This window comes from Aspergillus fijiensis (assembly GCF_003184825.1).
Source record: "Aspergillus fijiensis CBS 313.89 unplaced genomic scaffold BO72scaffold_86, whole genome shotgun sequence".
Lineage (NCBI taxonomy): Eukaryota > Fungi > Ascomycota > Eurotiomycetes > Eurotiales > Aspergillaceae > Aspergillus > Aspergillus fijiensis.
In genome coordinates, this window is record NW_024469062.1 from 11,959 (window position 1) to 31,391 (window position 19,433).

Sequence of the window (19,433 nt, forward strand, 5' to 3'; positions counted from 1 at the left end):
TTCACATAAACATGAAAGAAGCACACTCACACCCTTCCCTACCTTTTCGGCAACTCTCACTGAGTAGGGGTCCGCCCCCGAAGAACCTCCGCCCCACCACTTTTCATATCCTTGAGCTTCCGGGACAACTCGGCGGATTGCTCCTCGACCAGCTCGTGCCGTCTCCGGATCTCCGCCTCGAAGACGGCGGCGGTCCGTCGGCGCGCGCGCCGCAGATCCTTCATCTTCGTCAACGTCGCGGAGAACTGGTCGATGAGGAGGTCGCCGTAGTCCTCCCATGCGTCCATCGTCAGGCCGGAGAAGAACTCCCGGCGGTCCTTGTCGGCGAGACTCAACAGGTGCGACATCTTCTCCTCGGCTTTCGTGTCGGGTCCGGGAGGCGCGATGCTTGGGGTTGTTGAGAATACTGGGGGAGGTGGCGTGGTTTTTGTTTCTGCGGGGGTGGCGGCGGAGGAGTTGGGGATATGGTCGAAGGGTTCGGATTGGAGGTCCGCGAAGGATTTTTGGCGGAGGACTTCGGGCGGGTAGTCGGGTTCAAGCTGGCGCTTTTTGGAAGAGGGGTCTTCTTGGAGTTTCGGGCTGGAGCTACTGTCTGGGCTGATGCGCTGGACAGATAGGCGGCGGGAGAAAGGATCGTTGATGGGATCGTGGTCGTGGTCGTGGTCGTGGTCGTCTTTGTTGTGGTCGTGATTATCATCGCGGTCGTTGTCCAGGTCGTCGATGTTGGTGATGTCAAAGGCACTCAGCGGGGGCAGGCTCCCTCGTCTCCTGAAGTCACTGTCGAAAAGGCCGTACTCCTCCGCGATGTCGCGATGATTTTGATCCTGATTCTGTTGTTGTTGTTGTTGTTGGTGGTGGTGGTGGTGGTGGTGATGGTGGTGACGCTGGTAATGACCGACTCCGCCTGCCACGTCCTTGCCTGGCTGGGGGCGTGGTCCAGACGTCCGGCGGGTCGGGGTCAAATCTAACTGTTCCAGGAGGGTGGGCTTCGGGGGGCTGAACCTCGTCCGGGGAGTCGCTGTCATGCTGCGTGGGAGAGTGACCTTTCGGCTGTTGCCGCCGGCTAGGGGCAAGACCTGACTGGCGGTCATCATCCTGGAGTCGGAGTGGGCTTGCCGCAGTGTTCCAGGACCGGAAGCCTTAGCCGGCTCCAGGTACACGGCGGGGATCGCGGCGGGAGCGTCCTCGGTGGGATTCTGATAGGTGCGACGGCTGGCGCTCCAGAAATTCTGCAGACGCTTGCTCAGGGGTTCGTTGGCCGTCGTGGTTGACGACCTGTAGCGCCGGGCATAATCCGCGGCGTCCTCGGTCGTGTCGGACTGCTCATCATCCCCCACGACGGAGGTTAACTGGCTCTCGGCATCGTCGGCCGCATCCCCTGAGTCGAAGCCAGCCGACTTCGGGGCGTTGTCGCCAAAGCTCGCGTACCAATTGGCATCGTGCGAGCGTTGCGGGGGATGAGACTGGGACGGGTGCGGTTGGAATATCTTCGGGTCGGGGGCGGCGTGATGCTGCGCTGTGGATGATAATTGATACTGAGGGGGAATGTCGTCGAATCCTAACACGCTGGTTGCTGCGATGGTCGAGTCATCAATTCCCTCCACGTCGGTGTCGAACATGTCCCTGTGCGCGGCGTCTTCGACTGGTGGTGGTTGCGGCTGCTGCGCATAGTGCTCAAATAGGTTGGCTTGATTGCCCGGTAGTGGTACCGGAGCAATCAGGTTGGTGGACGGTACTTCAACCCTTGCTTGGGCTGCTAAGGCCTGTCGGGATGAGAGATTTTGGTCATGATTTTGGGGTTGGTTTTCACTTGTGCGAGATCGCGGTTGGGCGCCGGGTGGTCTGGCATGCACATAGTCTCCCACGCCCATCGTCACTGACAGTGGTGGAGCAAGGCTCAACGGTCGAGAAATCTGAGTCGGGCAGAATGATCTCTTTCAGCAGGTTCATGAAAAGCGTCTTCGGTGAATGCTCAACCTGTACGCATCACAACAATTACATATGTCGAGAATCAGAATTGTAACATAGTCGTAGCGTCGTGGCAGTCATGAGTCTGGAAAAGTGGTCGAATCAAGTTGGTCAACGCGTTGGATTCTTTCGTCAGGCACACGAGGCAGCCACGGGGTCACGTGGTACAGTACAGCAAAGCCCTGTATGTACATCGATAAGAGTAGCCAGATGGATGCCTCGTTTTATGGATGCGTTTGTTCCCTCATATGTTTGGTTGTATGCTAGTCTCACTATTGGAAGTTTTGAAGTGGAGATCTGATTTTACATTGGGATTTTAATGTAGACCGGTCTGGGGAGATGCCGTTACATATATTCACATCATCATGTTTTGCACCAACAACATGCACCAACTAAGTCATACAGATAACACTAACTCCAATAGCCCATCGACTCGTTATCATCAATGTGGAAGTCATCAAGAGTAGAAGTTACCCCCTTGCCACGCTGCTTGGCTTTGTGGAAGAATTCTTCGGACTTCTGAGTCTCGGACGCACGCTTTTCCATCGCAAGTCTACGTTCGCGTCTATCCTGGATCGAATACTGCATGTTGTCGGACATCGAGTCTTCATCCTCGTCATCGGTATAGTAGTCGTGGTCAGTCTGGCCTCCAGGCACGGAGGACACAAATAGATCAGCAATCCAGCGTGACACCATTCCCCTAAGCTCTAACAATTCTGGAGAATCCGAATAGGGCGGAGAGCCAAGAATCTCATCCATTCTCCCCGCAATCTTTTGCGCTTGATTGAGCTCTGCTTTGCGCACGTCGGCAATGAGCGCGTGGGCCCTTTCCTTGGAATCACGATGGCCGTTGTGGTCGGAGGCAAGATCTTCATCCTCCGAATGCTGTCCGTATTCATCGGTATGACGAATCCAGATGTTCTGTCGACCAACCTCGCTCTCCTCCTGGGCCACATAAACCCAGAGGCCAAACATGGCAGGGTAGAAATGCAATGAGCTGATGGAGTCTGGAGAAGCCTTCCGGTATGGATGCTGGATGATCAGCCTCTCATAATACTTCTTGGCATCCTCAAAGCCCTTCCTTGTGAACATGAGCTGTGGACCCGACCCTGGTGACTGGGAACCGCCGTTGTCGCTTCCATTTTCAGCAGCCATGTCTGCGATTTGACGGCCGCGCCGGAGCAGAATTTCCGCACCAATTCCCCATCTCCCCTCAGTCCGCGCATCGATCGGTCTTCCATTGAATTCTTCTCGGAGAAGTAGTCCCCAGGCTCTTCCCGCTCGGACATAGTCCCTTTGAAGAAGACAGCGGTGCAATATGGATGTCAGCACAGCCAGGTGCTGCAGACGGAGGTTACCCTGATGAGCAGCAGACTGGGGGGGATATATGGGAGAAGAGAGAGAGGATAGCTTTTCAAGCACCCCTTCCCGCGTCTGTCGAGTGGAAGACTGGGTTTGTGCAGGTGCATGCGGAAACTTGCCGCCCGGTAATTCCTGGTCGAAAGACAAGCCCGCAACGCGGTATTGATGAGCTTCATCTGGTGACAAAGTCAGAGATGGCACAGGCAGCGCAACTTCCGAAGCAGCATCGGTGGTTTCTCCTAGGTCGTCATCATCATTGTCACCCCAGTCATCAAGGGTCTTCTTGCGCTTTTTGGCCTCATATTTAGCCACCCGTGCACTCTGAGGTTGCTGCCATGGAGGAAGCGGCAAGGAGAAGAAGGAAGCCGAAGGAACAGATGCCATGAAGATCTGAATTTTCGGAACCTGAGAACCTTATCTATTCAGTGACAATGTATGACGAAGGCAAATTAAGGTCCCATGGGGAGTGGCCATTTAGAGTGGTTGAATCTGGCTGGAAAATCAGACACGGTACTGCATGCAGACTTTCGGGTCTCCTCTTGGGGTCTCGTCCAGATAAGACCTTTTTCTTCTTCTGTTTCTTTCTTTCTTTCTTTTTTTTTCTTGTTCAAATATTCTCAAACACTGGCCTTCTGAGGCACCAGCAGCTGCTTGAGAGAGAAAGAAAGTCCTAGAGAATATGGATAACTGCACGAGTGAAGAGTGACCAATAATGGAGGGCTGATAGTGAGTTATCGGGATGATGGAGGATTGAGGATGGATTCATCCTTACCTTAGTATCCGTAGTGTCTCAAGTCTCAAGCACGTTACCGACTCTCCACGCTAAACTCAATTGAGCCAGACAAACCGCCGAAACCGCCATGATGCTAAGCCCTTTCAAGCCATCGGGCGCCCCGGACACCTCAACAGAACTCACCTCAGGCTGTAGATTACATACTATGGTATGTACTTACGGGGTAACTTACACTCCAGGGCAGCCTGTCTGTTACTCTAATTCGAGTAAGTATTGTATGTTAAGGTATCCGTTGTCTCCTCTTCCTCCTCCTCCTCCTCCCTCCTCCTGGGCCTCCTCCTCCTCCTACTCCTCCCATCCCATTCCTCTATCCCGTCATCATCGTCATCAGCCAGCCTCGAACCTCCCTCCGTCTTCGTGCTTCATCCCTGAGCTGCAAGGCTCACCTCCTCCTTCCATCCCTCACTGTCTCCCCTCTTTTTCTTTCTGCTTTTTTTCTTGTCCTCCTTTTCCTTCTTTCTTTCTTTCGCCGCTTGTACATACATACGATTGCACTTTACTCCGATTGTCGTGGGGTCTCTCCCCTCTCTCCCCTCCCCCCCCCCCCGAAAGTCGTACGGCATTAAATCCAAATACAAAAAACCCGCGCCATACACCTCCCCTTCCTGGCTTTTGAAAGGGTTGGCAGACACCTGCTGGCAGGCTGATTTTGACATCAATACTTTTCACATTTCGGAACACCTCTCTGGGAAACTTCACGATTCTTTGTGAAGTTGCGGACCGCGATTAGCACTTGATTCCCGTTGCTGCATTCTGTGACGCGGAAGAAGCCTAACGATTAGCTGCGACCTGAGCATTGCTTCCTTCCTGCGAACACACACCCTTTTCACCCAGCTCAGCCGCTTTGCTCTGGAATACCTCTCAAATCCTCTTGTAGTCAGCATCGGATGTCATCGGCTTGTTAGACAAACTGTCGAATGGTACGTATCTCCTGGGCACTACCCTCGTGTCGCCCACAAATTGGTACCCATCTGGTGGCGCTAGTTTGTGTGCGCTGCCTAGATGTTTGTCTTTCCAACCACGGACTCTTATCCTGACCTCTAGTTTCCTTCACCTTCCATGTGGATTCCAACTGGTTTGGACTGAATTGCAGCTGTGTATTGTCTGACTAATGCTGGTTTCACCTTTAGTCATCAATTTCTGGATGGCAATAGGCAGCTCATAAACATCCATTGCCACGGCCTACTATCGCCTTGCTGTTACTATGGGACAGTCTTCCTCAACGCAACGAAATCATCGTCACAGCACCCCCTCAGAACGCTTTTTCTCTTTTCACGCGCATCGAAGTCGGCTAGATAGGAATGAAGATATGAATCAAAGGCACAACTCGGATCAAACGGGGGATGTTCATTTCCCATCAGGAATGGAAGCGGACAACAGTGGAATTCAGCATGAACCGACAGGGGCCGAACAGCCTGAGACACGGCAGCCCATGATGTCTTCACTCGGCGAGCAGCAGCAGATGGGAAGCATGCACGAGGAGGACGGGTCGCAGTTAGGACAAAGCCAGCGGGACAGTCGCTCAGCCATCTTCGCTCGTATGGCAGCGAGAAGGCAGTCCACCATGTCTCGACTGGGCTCCAGGATCTTACCCAACTCCGTGATCCGTGGTCTACTAAGCAGCGAAGAGGAAACACCAGCAGAAGGTCACGCTCACCGCCATGGCATCGTTTCAAGGTCAGTCCCCAGAACTGAAACTACACACAGCAGCAGTCGGTTCAGCCCGTTCAGTGGGATCTCCAGACGACGCTCTGCACGTGGGCCCTATTATATTCCTCGCAGTGACCCCCTTCTTGATCCCTCCAGTCCTGGCGCATATCTCGCCGCCCCAGAAAATGGTTCCGAAGCCACCAGAAGCCCGTGGAGGCGCAGTGCTCGACTGAACCGTATGCGAAATTCAATCTCGGCCCCGATTACACACATGTTTGGACAGTCATCGAACATTTCAGGCCAGAACCTGGGACCACCGCCGCAGTTACCCTTGGGATCACTTCCCGGTGAGGACCATGAAGGCCTTCTTCCATACCCAACAGCTATGGATACACGGATGGACTTTGATGAGCCTCATGAACTCGATTCGGTGGAACCGGCAGTGGGAAGCTCTCGGCCAACCTCTCCCATGTCGCAGTCAGCGCAGGGTTCTCCCGGGTCACGACAACTTCCGGACTCACTGCGGGTAAGGTCATCACGCATGCTGCGCCGGGAGGAACAAACACCTTTATCTCGTGTACTTCAGCTGGCAGCTGCCGCCATTGCTGCCCAACTTTCTGGAACGACTGGGCCTGTTATGCCCAACATTCAATCTCTTGGTAATGATGGCCTGGATGGCTCGCTTGAAAACTTTATCCAAAGCTTGCAGCATGCAACGTCTGCACAGCAGCCTACTCATAACGATGCACCGACTCCCGCAGGGGATACTGCTCCCCAAACCCCAGTCAACTTCCTAAGGGTATTTCGATTTGCCAACTCGGACAATGCTCGGCCCAGTGGACCCGCAGATCGCCCAAGTGCGGATAGCGATAATGCAAGCGGTACTGGGACACAGATGGATGTTGACGGTCCTACCGAGGGTCCGGAAGGTCGCACGGTCACTTTGGTTGTGGTTGGGGTTCGCTCAGTCCCGTCAGGTAATGGCTCCACCGGTGAACAGGGCGGCAATGCGGCTCCTGGGCTCGATGCACTGCTTCGTCTGCCATTTTTGACGCCTGGAAACCTGTCACGGAGTCAGGATAGCAATTCGACTTCTCCATCACGTGGTGAAGGCAGACCGAGATTACCGCAGCTTCGCCTTCGACCCCGCAGCAATGGTTCAAATAGCATGGGTGAGCCGTCTTCTCAAGGCCATTTACACCCCTCGCGACGGTTCTCTGATACGGCAAGCCGCGCTCCGCTCACATCTGTCCCTTCTATACTGTCGGAAAGTCCTCCGGGGCCTAATCCACCCCCATCAACGCCGGCTGAACCGGGACTATCAGCCGTGTCATCCGGCGCCTCGACCCCAAGTCGAAGGCCGTCTGCCGCGTCCGCAATCCCTCCCAGCGTCCTGCCTCAGCTTGACGAGAATAGGGCATTGCAACCCACGGCTGAGTCGGTCGAAGACATCATCCCGCCGACAGCAACACGACAACGACGTCGTAGTGACTCTGAGTATGCGCGCCATCGTGAATTAGGATCTGGTGCGGTCAGACGCAACGGCGTGGTAGAACCTGATAACGGCACACCCCCTACGGGCAGAAGCTGGTTGATCTATGTTGTTGGAACCAATCTGTCGGAAAATCATCCTGCCTTTGCTACTCCGAGCCTGTTCACAGATGTAAGATCGATCATCCGTGTTTGACGTTCATTCATGACTGACAACTTGCAGAACCCAACATATGAAGACATGATTCTGCTCTCATCTCTTCTCGGGCCAGTCAAACCACCCGTTGCTACTCAGGACGATCTCACCTCCGCTGGTGGCATGTTCCGACTTGTCGAATACGGAGGTACCCTCATTGCGGAGGCTCTAGAGGGCACTGGTAACATTCATCTACCCGAGGGTGAACGTTGCTTGATCTGCTTAAGTGACTATGAGGTGGCCGATGAGCTTCGGCAATTGAACAAGTGCAAGCATTTGTTTCACCGGGATTGCATAGATCAGGTATGCTCTTCATGATTCTACGTTGTTGTAAGCACATTGCTGATATCAAGTTTATAGTGGTTGACAACAGGCCGTAACTCCTGCCCTCTGTGCCGTGGCCAGGGTGTGGCCGAATCCTCTAATGCTGGACCGGCCGCAGAGGCGCCGGATGTAACAGCAGCCTGACGACACCTAGCCGAGATTAGCTTGTCTCTTTTCTTACTCTGGAGATACATTTATTATCCTTTAACTAACCTTGAACTTCTCTTAGCATGAAGCGTCTATACCAAAGCCTGATGAATGACTTTAGCTTACTTTCTCATGATATCCCTTCACGGACATCAAGCGTGGCTCTTTCTTTTCTCCTCCTTCAATCTGAATGGCCTTTCTGGTTAAATTCTTACCTTCCGGGATTCTGCAAACACTGGCGGTGACTCATGAATAGAAGGCTGCATATATGTGCCGTTAGCTGTCACGGGTCTCACAGGCCATGGCATGGAGATCCTGTATCGATTTTGTGTGACATATCCCCGGATAATTTCCCCCTGTTCTGCCACCAGATTATGCTGTACTATTCCCCACTTTGTTTGATATTTGGATGTTGGCCTGTGAGCTGGAAATGCACCGGTGCATAATACCTCTTTTTACTCCTGTCTTTGTTTTTAAGAATTGTGCGGGATAGTCGATGGAAATGGGACTAGGTATATCAAGCGAATGAAACTTTGCTAATCCCACCTCTATCCTGTCTTGAATCATTGACTGATTATTCATATACGTATATATCAGTTAAAGGTCTAGTAGCAGCAAGATACAGTATATCTTGGTAGACCTGTTTCAAATATCAAAACAATTATAATTATAAGAGATAGTAAGCTCTTAGGCTTCTTTCTCTGTTCTAGCTAATTACAAGTTATACAGGCTGATTTTTGTTAGATAGAAGATCCCCCCTAGTCTCATGTAGGCGTGCGTGAGCAATCCACCTACATAATTCAACGCGGTTACTAGGCTGCTTCACATGTTGATATTTCAGATAGTTTAACCATGAAGAGCCACCAAGGAATCAAGAGGTTGCTCCATACTGCCCACCCCGGCGTGCCTCAAATTGCTTACGTCTTAACCAGGCTACATTAACTACTAGTAGTATCTTCGGGGCGGGTTAGTATATATTCTGTACCTAAATTGTTCTCCCTTCTGTCTGTACTTAAAACTAAGACTGGTTGCCCTTTCCTTTTAAGGCTAAAGTCTCCCCAGAGCTAGCCCAAGGTCTATAGTCGAAAAAACGACCACCACTATCAATCAATGCATACAAAGCCCCGATGTATCCTGTCTTCTAATTGACCCTTGGAACGGCGGAGCGGAGAGACTCAGCACGTCCCGCATCTCCGCCCCTCACGATGACTCAGCCCACCGCCCACCGGACTGTTCACCACCCCGCGTCTTTGCGATCTCGGCCCTGTAGTTGAGGACGCAGCTGGTTCTCAACCGTTGACTTCTTCAAACGTCTGCCCACAGTCTTTTTCTATTGTATTCGACCTCGGAAAGTCTCAGGTAGGAAGCTGAAACCCTCAAGGACACAATTATACCTTGCTAATTGGGCAATTGAGAGGCAGGATTCAGCGAGACGGAAAAAAAATTAAATTCCTACCCCGCCATCCAGGAACAGACGCCGATATCGACCATCCACGCCTCATCCGCCATTCCTTCAGGACAACGCGACTCCGTCAACAATGGCAGACCCCGTCCGGCTCACCGTCCTCATCTCCGGCAGTGGAACCAACCTTCAGGCTGTCATTGACAAAACCAGCCAGGGTCAACTTTCCACCCAGATTGTCCGAGTCATCTCCAACCGCAAGGATGCTTTTGGCCTTGAGCGGGCTCGCAAGGCCAACATCCCCACGCAATACCATAACCTCGTGAAATACAAGAAGCAACACCCTGCAACACCGGAGGGGATTCTAGCGGCGCGCGAGGAGTACGACGCTGAATTGGCCCGGCTGGTGCTCGCCGACAAGCCAGAGCTGGTCGCTTGCCTGGGATTCATGCATGTGCTGTCACCGCGGTTCCTGGAGCCGTTAGAAGAGGCCAAGATCAAGATCATCAACCTGCACCCCGCCCTGCCGGGTGCCTTCAATGGCGCGGTAAGTTCTCATTCTCTTCTGTTGAGCTTTTCTTTCAGGGTGTATGCGGTTGGATTGTGCGGCTGCGACCCGGGGGGCTTAGACAGGTATATATCTGACTCCCATCGAACAGAATGCTATCGAACGTGCCCATGCGGCTTGGCTGGAAGGGAAGATCGATAAGACGGGTGTCATGATGCACAAGGTGATCTCGGAGGTGGACATGGGCACACCCATTCTTGTGCGCGAGATTCCGTTCATCAAGGGTGAGGATGAGGATCTCCACAAGTTCGAGCAGAAGGTGCATACGATTGAATGGGGAGTGGTGATTGAGGGGGTACAGCTGACGATCCAGGAGATCCAGGATGAGAGGCAGCGGAGGTGATTTTCTTTGGATCTCGATAATTTACGTTACCATTGTGGTTAAGATACCAAGATACCAAATCTGAATTCTAAAAAAGTTACTCATTAGCTGCACCTTGTAGGACCAATTCAGTCTTACTTCGCTATCATTTGTGATATGTTTCTGGTGGCTGCCCGTGGTATAGCTGAGCTGAGCCTGAGCCCAGACAACACCTTACCTAAGGCAGTCCCGACTCAAGCCTGCCAACTTCCAGAAATGGATGGATGCCTTAAACCCGGGTCCGGCGTGACTTCCTCGGCGATTAGCCCGCCCAGAGGAGTTTCAACTTCTATTGAGTATCTTTTCCATGGGAACAAGAAACTCTGGATTCAGCCTATTTGCTCTATCGTTTCCGCATGTCTCAATTTGTCAACAGAGGGGCCGATCACTTGAATCATGCAACCAGACTATTACGGTTCGATCACCTCGAGCCAGCGGATGGCTACGGTATCCTGCTTGCTGATCGTCGTTGCTGCCGGCGTGCAGCCAGCCTTCCAAGTATTACCACGACGAGGATCCTATCCCCATTCTCCGGCTGAAGCCCGCACTCCAAAATCTCGACTCATATTCTTGACGTGATTTATAATGTTGAGCATATTGTCGATGGGTGGCACCTCACCAGGATCAACCGGCGACGCCCACTTCCTCTGCTCCGTACAGGCTCCAAAACAGATGCCTGGAATTCAACTGTATCTGTGCAAGGGTTTTGAGAGGAAGGTGACAAACGGTACTGGTGTCGGTGACTGAGACCCCGGCCACTGTGATATCATGCTGCCTCAGCAAATAAGAAGGCTAGGACCATATTCACTGGGAAGTCTCCGAGATCTTCTCAGCTCTGATTTGATGGTCATGACATTGGGATTCTGACTGCTTCATCTAAGGGACTCCACTCTGCAATAAGTCTCCGGGCCTGCTGGGAAAGGAATCCGCCACCCCCTCCACCCGGTTCTAGATACCATCATAGTGGGCGGTGATCATTATTATCAAGGGCTTGAAACCCCTGGCTGCATGATCCCAATGAGTCCAGGATGTGCAAGCCTGTTAGCTCTGAACTTAAGCTTGCCTGTGTCAGCAGGCTTGGGAAGCTAGATTGATTCTCACGCACAAGCAACCTGCATCCAAAAAATCACTCACCATGTTCTTTATGTGCATAAGTCCATGGGACTGGGCAAGCGGAACCGCTCACATCCTTTTTCTCGTATCCCTACGTGATGATACCCCTCATTCGAAGCCTTAATCTGAGCTTCAGTTCTGCTGATAGGCTGGCCTCGTGGATCTAACGGCTGATTTGCATCGCAAGCGCCCAAAAGACAACTAGGCAATATACAGTGCTTGGTGCGTGTCTGTCCACGTACGCCATCAAAGAGAGCAATGAGAACGCATGACTACTGAGGAAGGATCATTAGTGCAGCTCATGAAGGGCGTTTGTTGGTCCCTATTAGGAAGGTCTGGGCAGTGGTTCCACCAGAACAATCATGATATGACGGCTGATCCAACGATGAATTGGCTTCTGACTCGACGAACTCCCCATAGCAGTCTTAAGTCTGTGGAGCTGAATCCCTGGTCTTGCCTGAATGCAAGGGTACACCTAGAGCAAGTTTGTCTGGCAGGCACACTCAGTATGCAAATTTTGGGGCACCGACAACGTCTACTGTAGACACTTGATAAAATCATTGAACCACCAAGATGAGTAATCCGAGGTACTGTACAATTTCTCCTCGAAGGCTTCGTTGGTACTAGACAGGATTCTAATTGAACCAGGATACACTCTATATGAAGCCTTTACGGTCAAGCCTCGATAGCCAGGTTTTCCTTTTCTTCCTGGAAGAAACATGGACTCCACTTCCGAAACCGTTGGCTGGCATGGTAGCTAATGATGGTAGCCTGTGCGTCCGTACCATTGACTTATGGAATCTACCGGTGTCTTTTAGTGGGTATGCTTCCTGACTGATTGGCTCCTCGGGAAACTCGAATTTCCGTGGTGATGATCCCCGAGAATTTATCTACGACACCCTTCCAGAGTTTCCAATCAATCTTTCTTTTGAGGCCCATATGGTGGCCCGTCTTTTCAAGTTTAGGTCTATGACAATCACAATGTGTGGCACGCTATTTGGGTGAGCAACAGCACCCACCGGCCAAATCTGGGACGGTCATACTATTCATAACTATCGGTCACTCTAATCGTTGGGTTACATCACGCGGACAGGGGCCAGAAGGAAATCATCCATCTCATGGAGGAAAGAGTCAAGAAAATAGCCTTGGTGGGCACATCCGTTCGGACTTCCCTTTCCCCTTGATCCCCCAGGTTGGCTAGCCATTTCTCGGATTTTGCTAGCTGACCAATCCGCTGCCTGTATATTTGCCTGTCCACTCTCCCGAGGGTCTGATTGACCCATGGGGATAGGTCTAATCGACGATAGTTTTATTGCCTGGAGGACCGGTGGCGTTAGTCAGTGGTCTCACGTCAAAATCTAGGTTAGCTGCTTCCTGCCCCCAGCAGCGGAATGACTAGTCTTCATTGTTTGGCAGAAAAGGGAAAGGGGGTGGGAAGAGAGAAGATTAAAGAAAATTAAGAGTGAAGAAACACTATGAAGAGCGCAGTGCCATTGGATCGGTGCTGTAATTTGCGCGGTGAAGGAGGTCGGTCCTGGCTACCCTGATACGAGTACGACTAACAATTCCAGTCCACATGGGTGAACCCACACTCAGCTTGGCTAATTTGAGTTGCATGCTTGAGTGTATCTGATTCCTTCGTGGGAACTACCACTTCCTTCACCGACGACTTATGATGGATATTAGCATGCGACCGACGACACCCAGAGGCAAGCCTGTCACCTTGTTACCGCATACGCCAGTACACATACGAGGCAAGAGAATTTGGAACCAACTGCAAATATAAAGCGAACAAACGGGAGAGGCAAAAAAATTCTGGACACGAATAAAACCCTGCTTGCGCATGACATGCGATATTCTTACTCAGTACATCGTATGGTATGAGATCAACCCGATTTAGGGCTCGTGTGGATCTCAGTGACACGACAGGCTGTGCTCTACGACCAGGTTGGACAAGGCCGTCATATCCGCCCACGCTGGGCTACTCTGGAATTGTCGTACTAGCCTAGCATTTATTTGGTTCGACCCAGTCATCAGCACCGCACACTTCAGCTGTCAAACTCAAACCATCTTATGTGTCGATCAGGAACCTCCGAGAAACCCGAAATCACTTTTGCCCCCCTTGTCCCCGGCAGTAATTCCGCGGCATTGTTCCCTTGCTTACGACGCCAAATTGGATACCTCGTTGCAGCATTCCAGCCGTTCTTCAAAATTCTTGACACCCCTTATCTTCTTTGTGGTCGGGTCGGGACTATATGTCCACGCTTGCTCAAATTGCTCACTTTGTGGGGAAGCTTAATAACGGATGGCGACCCTGTTGGCTATATTATCGGCTGTTATGAACGGCTACCTCCAGCTTTCCAATGATGTATGAGGAGCCCCAGGTTGGCTTAGAGCTTTTCCGGGCTCACGGACGAACTTCTCGGCAAATATTTCCCAAGAGTGTGTTTCAGATTTGCCGAGGCGATTCGGGGAGTGTAAAAGTGGACCTCCAGCGGAGACGTCCGTTGGAATGGTACGGCGTTAGCGGTAGTTGGTCCATCGAAAAAGGTTTGGCTGCCTCCACTGCCATTTAGTCGTCTACCTTGGAGAGAACGTGCTCTTTATCCAGCTTGCTTGGTTTATTCAGTGTTGTGCAAGATAATGCTCGACGGCTGGACGCTGGTGTCGTCGTTCCTCGGCTTGCAATCCTGGCTGCAGAATCCTGATACTCTATGTTAGGTACTTTATGGCTTTTCGATATAGACCTTCCCCAGCTCGGCACAGATTAATAGCTCTAGACAATAGCGAGGATTAGAGCCGTGATGACGTTGCCACAACATTTCCTGCAGCTACCTGATACCTTCGCCATCGTGATGTTCTACCCCCTTTCTCTGGGTGGTGAGGCTGACCGTTCAAATCTTCAAATCCTCCCAAGGAGCTGAACAAGATCCACTCACACCAATTCGCGCGTGGCTCTTGGGTGGTCATAGTCCACGGTCTCTCGAGACGCGGCTAAATTGAGATGAGTTAGGGCTAGCTGGAACATCATCCGGCCGTATCTCGTCCGAGTCAAACCGTGGTCCCTGTTACTTCTGCTTCTCGGATTTCCAGGGCACAGTCTACGGAGCACCCTACAGTCTCATGATGTGACAGTCTACGGTGCACTGGGGACCCTCTTGAGAACGCCGTGACTGCCGGTGGGGTTCTGCAATCTCCTGGAGGATAATCATATCCATGGTTATTCCTAAAATGGTCCCCGAGAGGAAAGGTCTCGGTCTCCATCCTTGCCGTAGCGGGAAATCGGATCGTAATAGACAATGAACAATGACCTATCGGGACTTTTGAAGGATCATCCGATGGACACTGAGACTGGAAGTCCATCTGGAAGAAGCTCAGTCCGAGATTTTTCAAACCAGATCACCTGCCGTCGACTGGCCACAAGAGATAGGAGTGACGATCATTGTCCGATCTAGAATGGCCCACTCCCCGGCCAGGCTATCGAAAGGAGGAGAGGCACGCTGCAACAGACTCGAGTCAGCCCTTTCACCCCATGAGTAAGTGGCCTAATACTTCAATTTAACATCCTCGGAGATCGGAGATGTTGAGTGAGATAGAATAAGGTGCGGTCCAGGGAGTTCTAGCGCCGGAGAGCCAGCAGAAACAAGTAAAGCTGACTGGAATGTTCCCATCGTCAGGGGACTGTCTCAAAGTCTATCTGATTTAGTGTGACAGTCTTTGGCAGGTCTAACTGGGGCCCGGTAGATTCGGGTTGTCCTTGTCATCATCATCTCCGTCCCTTTTCTGTTTTTTGTTTGATTCTGGTTCGATTCGTCTCGATAGCTTAAGCTGGAAGATGAGCTCTGGTGGTGGTGGTTGGTGGTGAGCGGCTCTTTTTGAGTAGTTTTTGGATCTTGGATTTTGGATTGTTTTATTAAATCCCTTCCCCCTTGTTATAGAGAGAGCGAGAGAAGAATACAAAAGAAGCAGTAGAAGAAGCTTCAACCAAGTTCCGTCCGACAGAGGCAGAGAGAAGGACCTGCCAGTGGGCTAGACACTAGACAGGCAACTTACCCCATCCGGCCGTTCCCTCCATTCAACCCATCCATCCATCCCTCCATCCCATCCCATCCCATCTCATCCCATCTTCTCTCCGCTTCCCGACTCTCACTCTCACTCACACTCTTGTCTCTCGTTCTCAAGTGGCATCCATCCATCCATCCATCATCTGGACTCTCATTCCCTCTCTTTCTCTCCCCTCTATTGTGCTGTATATTCTTCCTTGTTATTCGATCGTGTGCTCTATATACCTTGTTAATCCTTACGAGCGCCTTGATTGATTCATTCAACTCTTTCTCCTGTCGCTTTCCCCCGCTCCGGCCCTCCGCTGCTGTATCTCTCGTTCCGCCAGCCACCAACCAAGAAAACAATCGACCTAGGCTTCTGATCGAATTATCAACGGCTATGCGGATCGATCATACTCGCTATATCCGCCCATAGGCTTGGAGCTGAGCTTGTACAGCTAATGCCAGCTCCAGTGACGCCGACCTGTTTGTCTACTTCGATGCTAAGACCGACATGGCCTCATCATACCCCCCCTCTCAGACCACCATGACGGGCTATATTCCTGGGTCTGTCTCGTTCGCAGAGGCCCAGTCGCATCACCAGCATAATCCCCTCGCGGCCTATTCAATCATGGGCACCAACCACTACCCAGAGAGCGTCGCATATTGGCATAATCCCGCAGCGCAACCTCAACCGCCGCTTCCCGCCGCTTCCTATCCGTCGGCTCCCCCGAAACCGCAGTCATTGATGCAACCCACCTCCGATCCGAAGAAGCACAAGCGTACCCGCAGCGGCTGTTTTACTTGTCGATCCCGCCGTATAAAGTGCGATGAAACTCGCCCTGTCTGTGACAGATGTCGGAAAGGAAGCCGTGACTGTGTCTATCCTTCTACCAACACTCCGGGCGCGTCCAAGTCTGCCAGCGCCCGCGGCACCTCCAAGGCGCGCAGCAGCCAAGCTCGCGCAGCAGAGGGATCGACCAGTCCCCGGGAATCGGAGGACGTGCGTGCATTAGAGATCATAGCAGACGAAGAGGAGGAAGATGCGGATAGCGTGGGGTCCAGTGCGCATCTGTCTCCCACATTAACTCAAACCCCGGCGGTAGCAGCGCGACCCAAAGCCAATGTGTCCAAGAAACAAAATGCTCAGCCGTTAAGGCGCCGGAAAGGGAACTCCTCCGTTGCCTTGGACACCACACCCTTGCGTACCGAGACTAGCGCATCCCCTTCTCCCTCTACGGAGACCTCTTCGCACGTCGAGACTCTCAGCGCCCGGTCGGCCAGTCTGGGGGTTTATCCATTGGAGTCAGCAACCGGTCTGCTGGCTCTTGCTCATATCCCCGATGACTTGCGTTTCTACCTTCGCTACCACTGCGACTTTATCACATATCGACATTATTTCCTCCGGCCATCTAATGATATCTTTGTCCGACATTCCATAATCGAGTTGGCGCTGCAGTACGAACCACTTCTGTACGCCGTTGTCGGATTCGCGGCGTACCATCATTGCGTGCAGACTGGGACCGGTCGACTTTATTCGTTTCTGAAATACTATAATACTGCCTTGAAGCTTTTACGAAAATCCCTCGGCTCAGGTGAGCCACACAATGAGGCCACGTTAGCCACCGTCCTAGTGCTCACTACCTTCGAGGTATGACTCGTATTTGTCATAATCATTCCCTCACGGTCTGTCATGCTGATCCTATCTTTAGGAATTTATCGGAGACTGGGTCAACTTAATTGACCATCACCAGGCGGCCCATGCCTTAATGCGAGAACTCTTGACACCTGGTTCAATCAACACGAACGAGCTCCACCAACATATTTTTCTTTGGTATGCGCGCTTTGACGTAGTGGCGGGAATCCTGGCGGGTAACGAAGCGGTTTTGAGCCGGGAATGGTATGTTGCGAAAGAGGAATATGACGCTCAGCAGGCGGCAAATGACCCAGGCAATGTGGACAAGCAACTAGCTTGGGCCATGTCAATCAATCGTCGATTTGGACTAGAGATGGCCTCCTTGTATGCCAAACTGTCACGTGGCATGATCCCAATTGACGAGTTCATTGTGCAAAATGAGCTACTAGGACAGACTCTGGACCGAATGAGGAGCATTCTGGTCCAATTTCAAGATTCCGAGTACACGGTTCGGGATTATCCTCATCGTGTACCATTGACTGAGGACGATGTTGTGGATCCATATGTGCCAGGCGGCATGCATTATGGCCCTCTGTGGGAGGTCAACGTCGTGTGGATTGATTACTTGTCCACCAAGGCCATGTTCAAATATCAGTCGTTTCTGGCCCTACGTCAAACTTCAATCACCGAATTGGAGGAACTCTCCTTGGAACAGTGTCGACTAATGGAGTCAGTCGATCGTTGGCCAGGCAAGGAGAACGGTGCCATTATGGCGTTCAAAAACAGCATTGGCATGGCGGCTATGTTCCTCCCCAAGCAGGAGAAATATATCATGTGGGCGCGGCGGAAGTTCGCCTCGCTGGAACAACAGGGGTGAGTGATCTCTAGGGGTGGGATATTTATACGGTGCTGACGCAATTTTAGCTATATTGTGGCAGCCCGATTCCGATCAGCAATGGCGGCAATCTGGCAACTGCCGGAAATTGACCGCTGGTGGCTTCCCAATGACGAGAATTATCCAGACCTCGTTCGCGAGGTCCGCGCGATGACTGAAGAGCGCATCACGCATCCTCGCGATCACTTCCGGGAGGATGTGCGCGACATGAAAGCGTTGTTCTGGAATATCAGCCTAGATGATACGGAGAGTGATAATAGTCCGGTTTCGGTTCCCCATGCGGCAGATGCACGGCCCACATGAATCGATGCTAGTCCGCTATAACGCTATATCACGATCATAATATAGGTCGGCTCGGGATATTAAATAAGGCGGGGAACATCGAGCGACTGGGGGCGTGATTGAGCGAACAGCGCGAGATGTGTCTAGCCCTCCTCGATTTCGACCCCATCTCATAACGACCATTGCGTGGGCTGATTGATCGACCTGCTGGGCTGGGATACCTAACATGTCCTGCTCCCCTGCCTCATCTCGACTTATATATAATTTTGCTTTTTGGATACCCAGCTTTGTACACGAGGCCGGGGAGGGGGGCTGATAGTGGGGATGTGCGAGCCTGTTCGTGGAGGTGAAGCTGAAACCGGTGCGGACTTGCAGACCCCGCGGCGGTCAATGTATATACTAGATGCGATATTACATGTGGGGTGTGTTCTTTGCTCTGCTCAGGCGGCAATGTTTCTGCTGGTTAAGGCATGGCATGCCATACATCACACTCAGGTGATATGTAAATATTTCTTGGCGGAGGATGAGTGATGCACACAAGGTCTGCACGGTGTATCTAACGTTCGTATATCTGTACATGTGCACATGTGGTAAATCTTACCTTCCGGCGAGAGAAAGCACTATTATGAATAAGGTAGTCCTATGATCACTTGCCCAAGTTCGCCCTTTGATGTCGAGATGAGAGCACGATACTATGGCGAAGAGGAGGCTAATGTTGCTTTTGCATGCCTGATGAGCTAGATATGTGTAATGGATAGCGCAAGGCCTTACGTAGCTAGTATAGAAACAGGCCGGGTGGCGCAATGGTAGCGCGTTTGTTTTCGGCACAAAAGGTTGCGCGTTCGAGTCGCGTCCCGGTCGAATCTTTTTGTCATTTCTTTTTTCCGTGGGCACTGCTGCATCTAGGAGTACTCTTGAGTCTTCTTCCTCTCCCTCTCTCTCTCTTATGTGTATGGCTTTTTCAATTCGATTATTTTGTCGATATCTGTCTATGCGGTCTTCCTTCCTCTTCAAGCATCTTTGAATTAAGCCATACCACGCTTCTTCCTCCATTGTCGGTTTGCAATGCCAACAATTGCCAATTGCTAGATGTCAATCTAGCGATTGTCCAAGCTGGAAAGAGCACTGTAATCTATCTGGCTAACCGGAAACGGCAAGTAGGAAGCGGGCGTTCTTTAGCCGTCGATCCTCTTATCGTTTGC

At 51.7% G+C, this 19,433-nt stretch overlaps 5 protein-coding genes and 1 non-coding gene across 6 annotated transcripts; 4 read left to right on the forward strand and 2 right to left on the reverse strand.

The window, feature by feature from the left end:
- Positions 1 to 56: 56 nt before the first annotated feature.
- On the reverse strand, positions 57 to 1,871 carry BO72DRAFT_440835 (uncharacterized protein; the record flags this gene model as incomplete). Its single annotated transcript, XM_040943464.1, has 3 exons — positions 57 to 353; positions 408 to 830; positions 912 to 1,871. 3 exons carry the CDS (start codon positions 1,869 to 1,871, stop codon positions 57 to 59), a joined length of 1,680 nt encoding a protein of 559 aa, XP_040795919.1.
- Positions 1,872 to 2,236: 365 nt separating this feature from the next.
- BO72DRAFT_453187 (uncharacterized protein) lies at positions 2,237 to 4,074 on the reverse strand. The gene has a single exon (XM_040945919.1). It carries the CDS (start codon positions 3,712 to 3,714, stop codon positions 2,380 to 2,382), a length of 1,335 nt encoding a protein of 444 aa, XP_040795920.1. The 5' UTR covers positions 3,715 to 4,074; the 3' UTR covers positions 2,237 to 2,379.
- Positions 4,075 to 5,167: 1,093 nt separating this feature from the next.
- On the forward strand, positions 5,168 to 8,054 carry BO72DRAFT_295357 (RING-H2 finger protein). Its single transcript, XM_040940401.1, has 3 exons — positions 5,168 to 7,436; positions 7,488 to 7,763; positions 7,821 to 8,054. Exons 1-3 carry the CDS (start codon positions 5,328 to 5,330, stop codon positions 7,926 to 7,928), a joined length of 2,493 nt encoding a protein of 830 aa, XP_040795921.1. The 5' UTR covers positions 5,168 to 5,327; the 3' UTR covers positions 7,929 to 8,054.
- Positions 8,055 to 9,090: 1,036 nt separating this feature from the next.
- Positions 9,091 to 10,290, forward strand: BO72DRAFT_453191 (phosphoribosylglycinamide formyltransferase). Its single transcript, XM_040945920.1, has one exon. It carries the CDS (start codon positions 9,470 to 9,472, stop codon positions 10,040 to 10,042), a length of 573 nt encoding a protein of 190 aa, XP_040795922.1. The 5' UTR covers positions 9,091 to 9,469; the 3' UTR covers positions 10,043 to 10,290.
- A 5,642-nt stretch (positions 10,291 to 15,932) lies between these two features.
- BO72DRAFT_390743 (Zn(II)2Cys6 transcription factor) lies at positions 15,933 to 18,252 on the forward strand (the record flags this gene model as incomplete). Its single annotated transcript, XM_040941822.1, has 3 exons — positions 15,933 to 17,069; positions 17,131 to 17,927; positions 17,979 to 18,252. 3 exons carry the CDS (start codon positions 15,933 to 15,935, stop codon positions 18,250 to 18,252), a joined length of 2,208 nt encoding a protein of 735 aa, XP_040795923.1.
- Positions 18,253 to 19,020: 768 nt separating this feature from the next.
- BO72DRAFT_t297 lies at positions 19,021 to 19,092 on the forward strand. Its single transcript has one exon. It is a non-coding gene; the product is annotated as a tRNA-Arg (tRNA).
- The last annotated feature ends 341 nt before the right edge of the window (positions 19,093 to 19,433 follow it).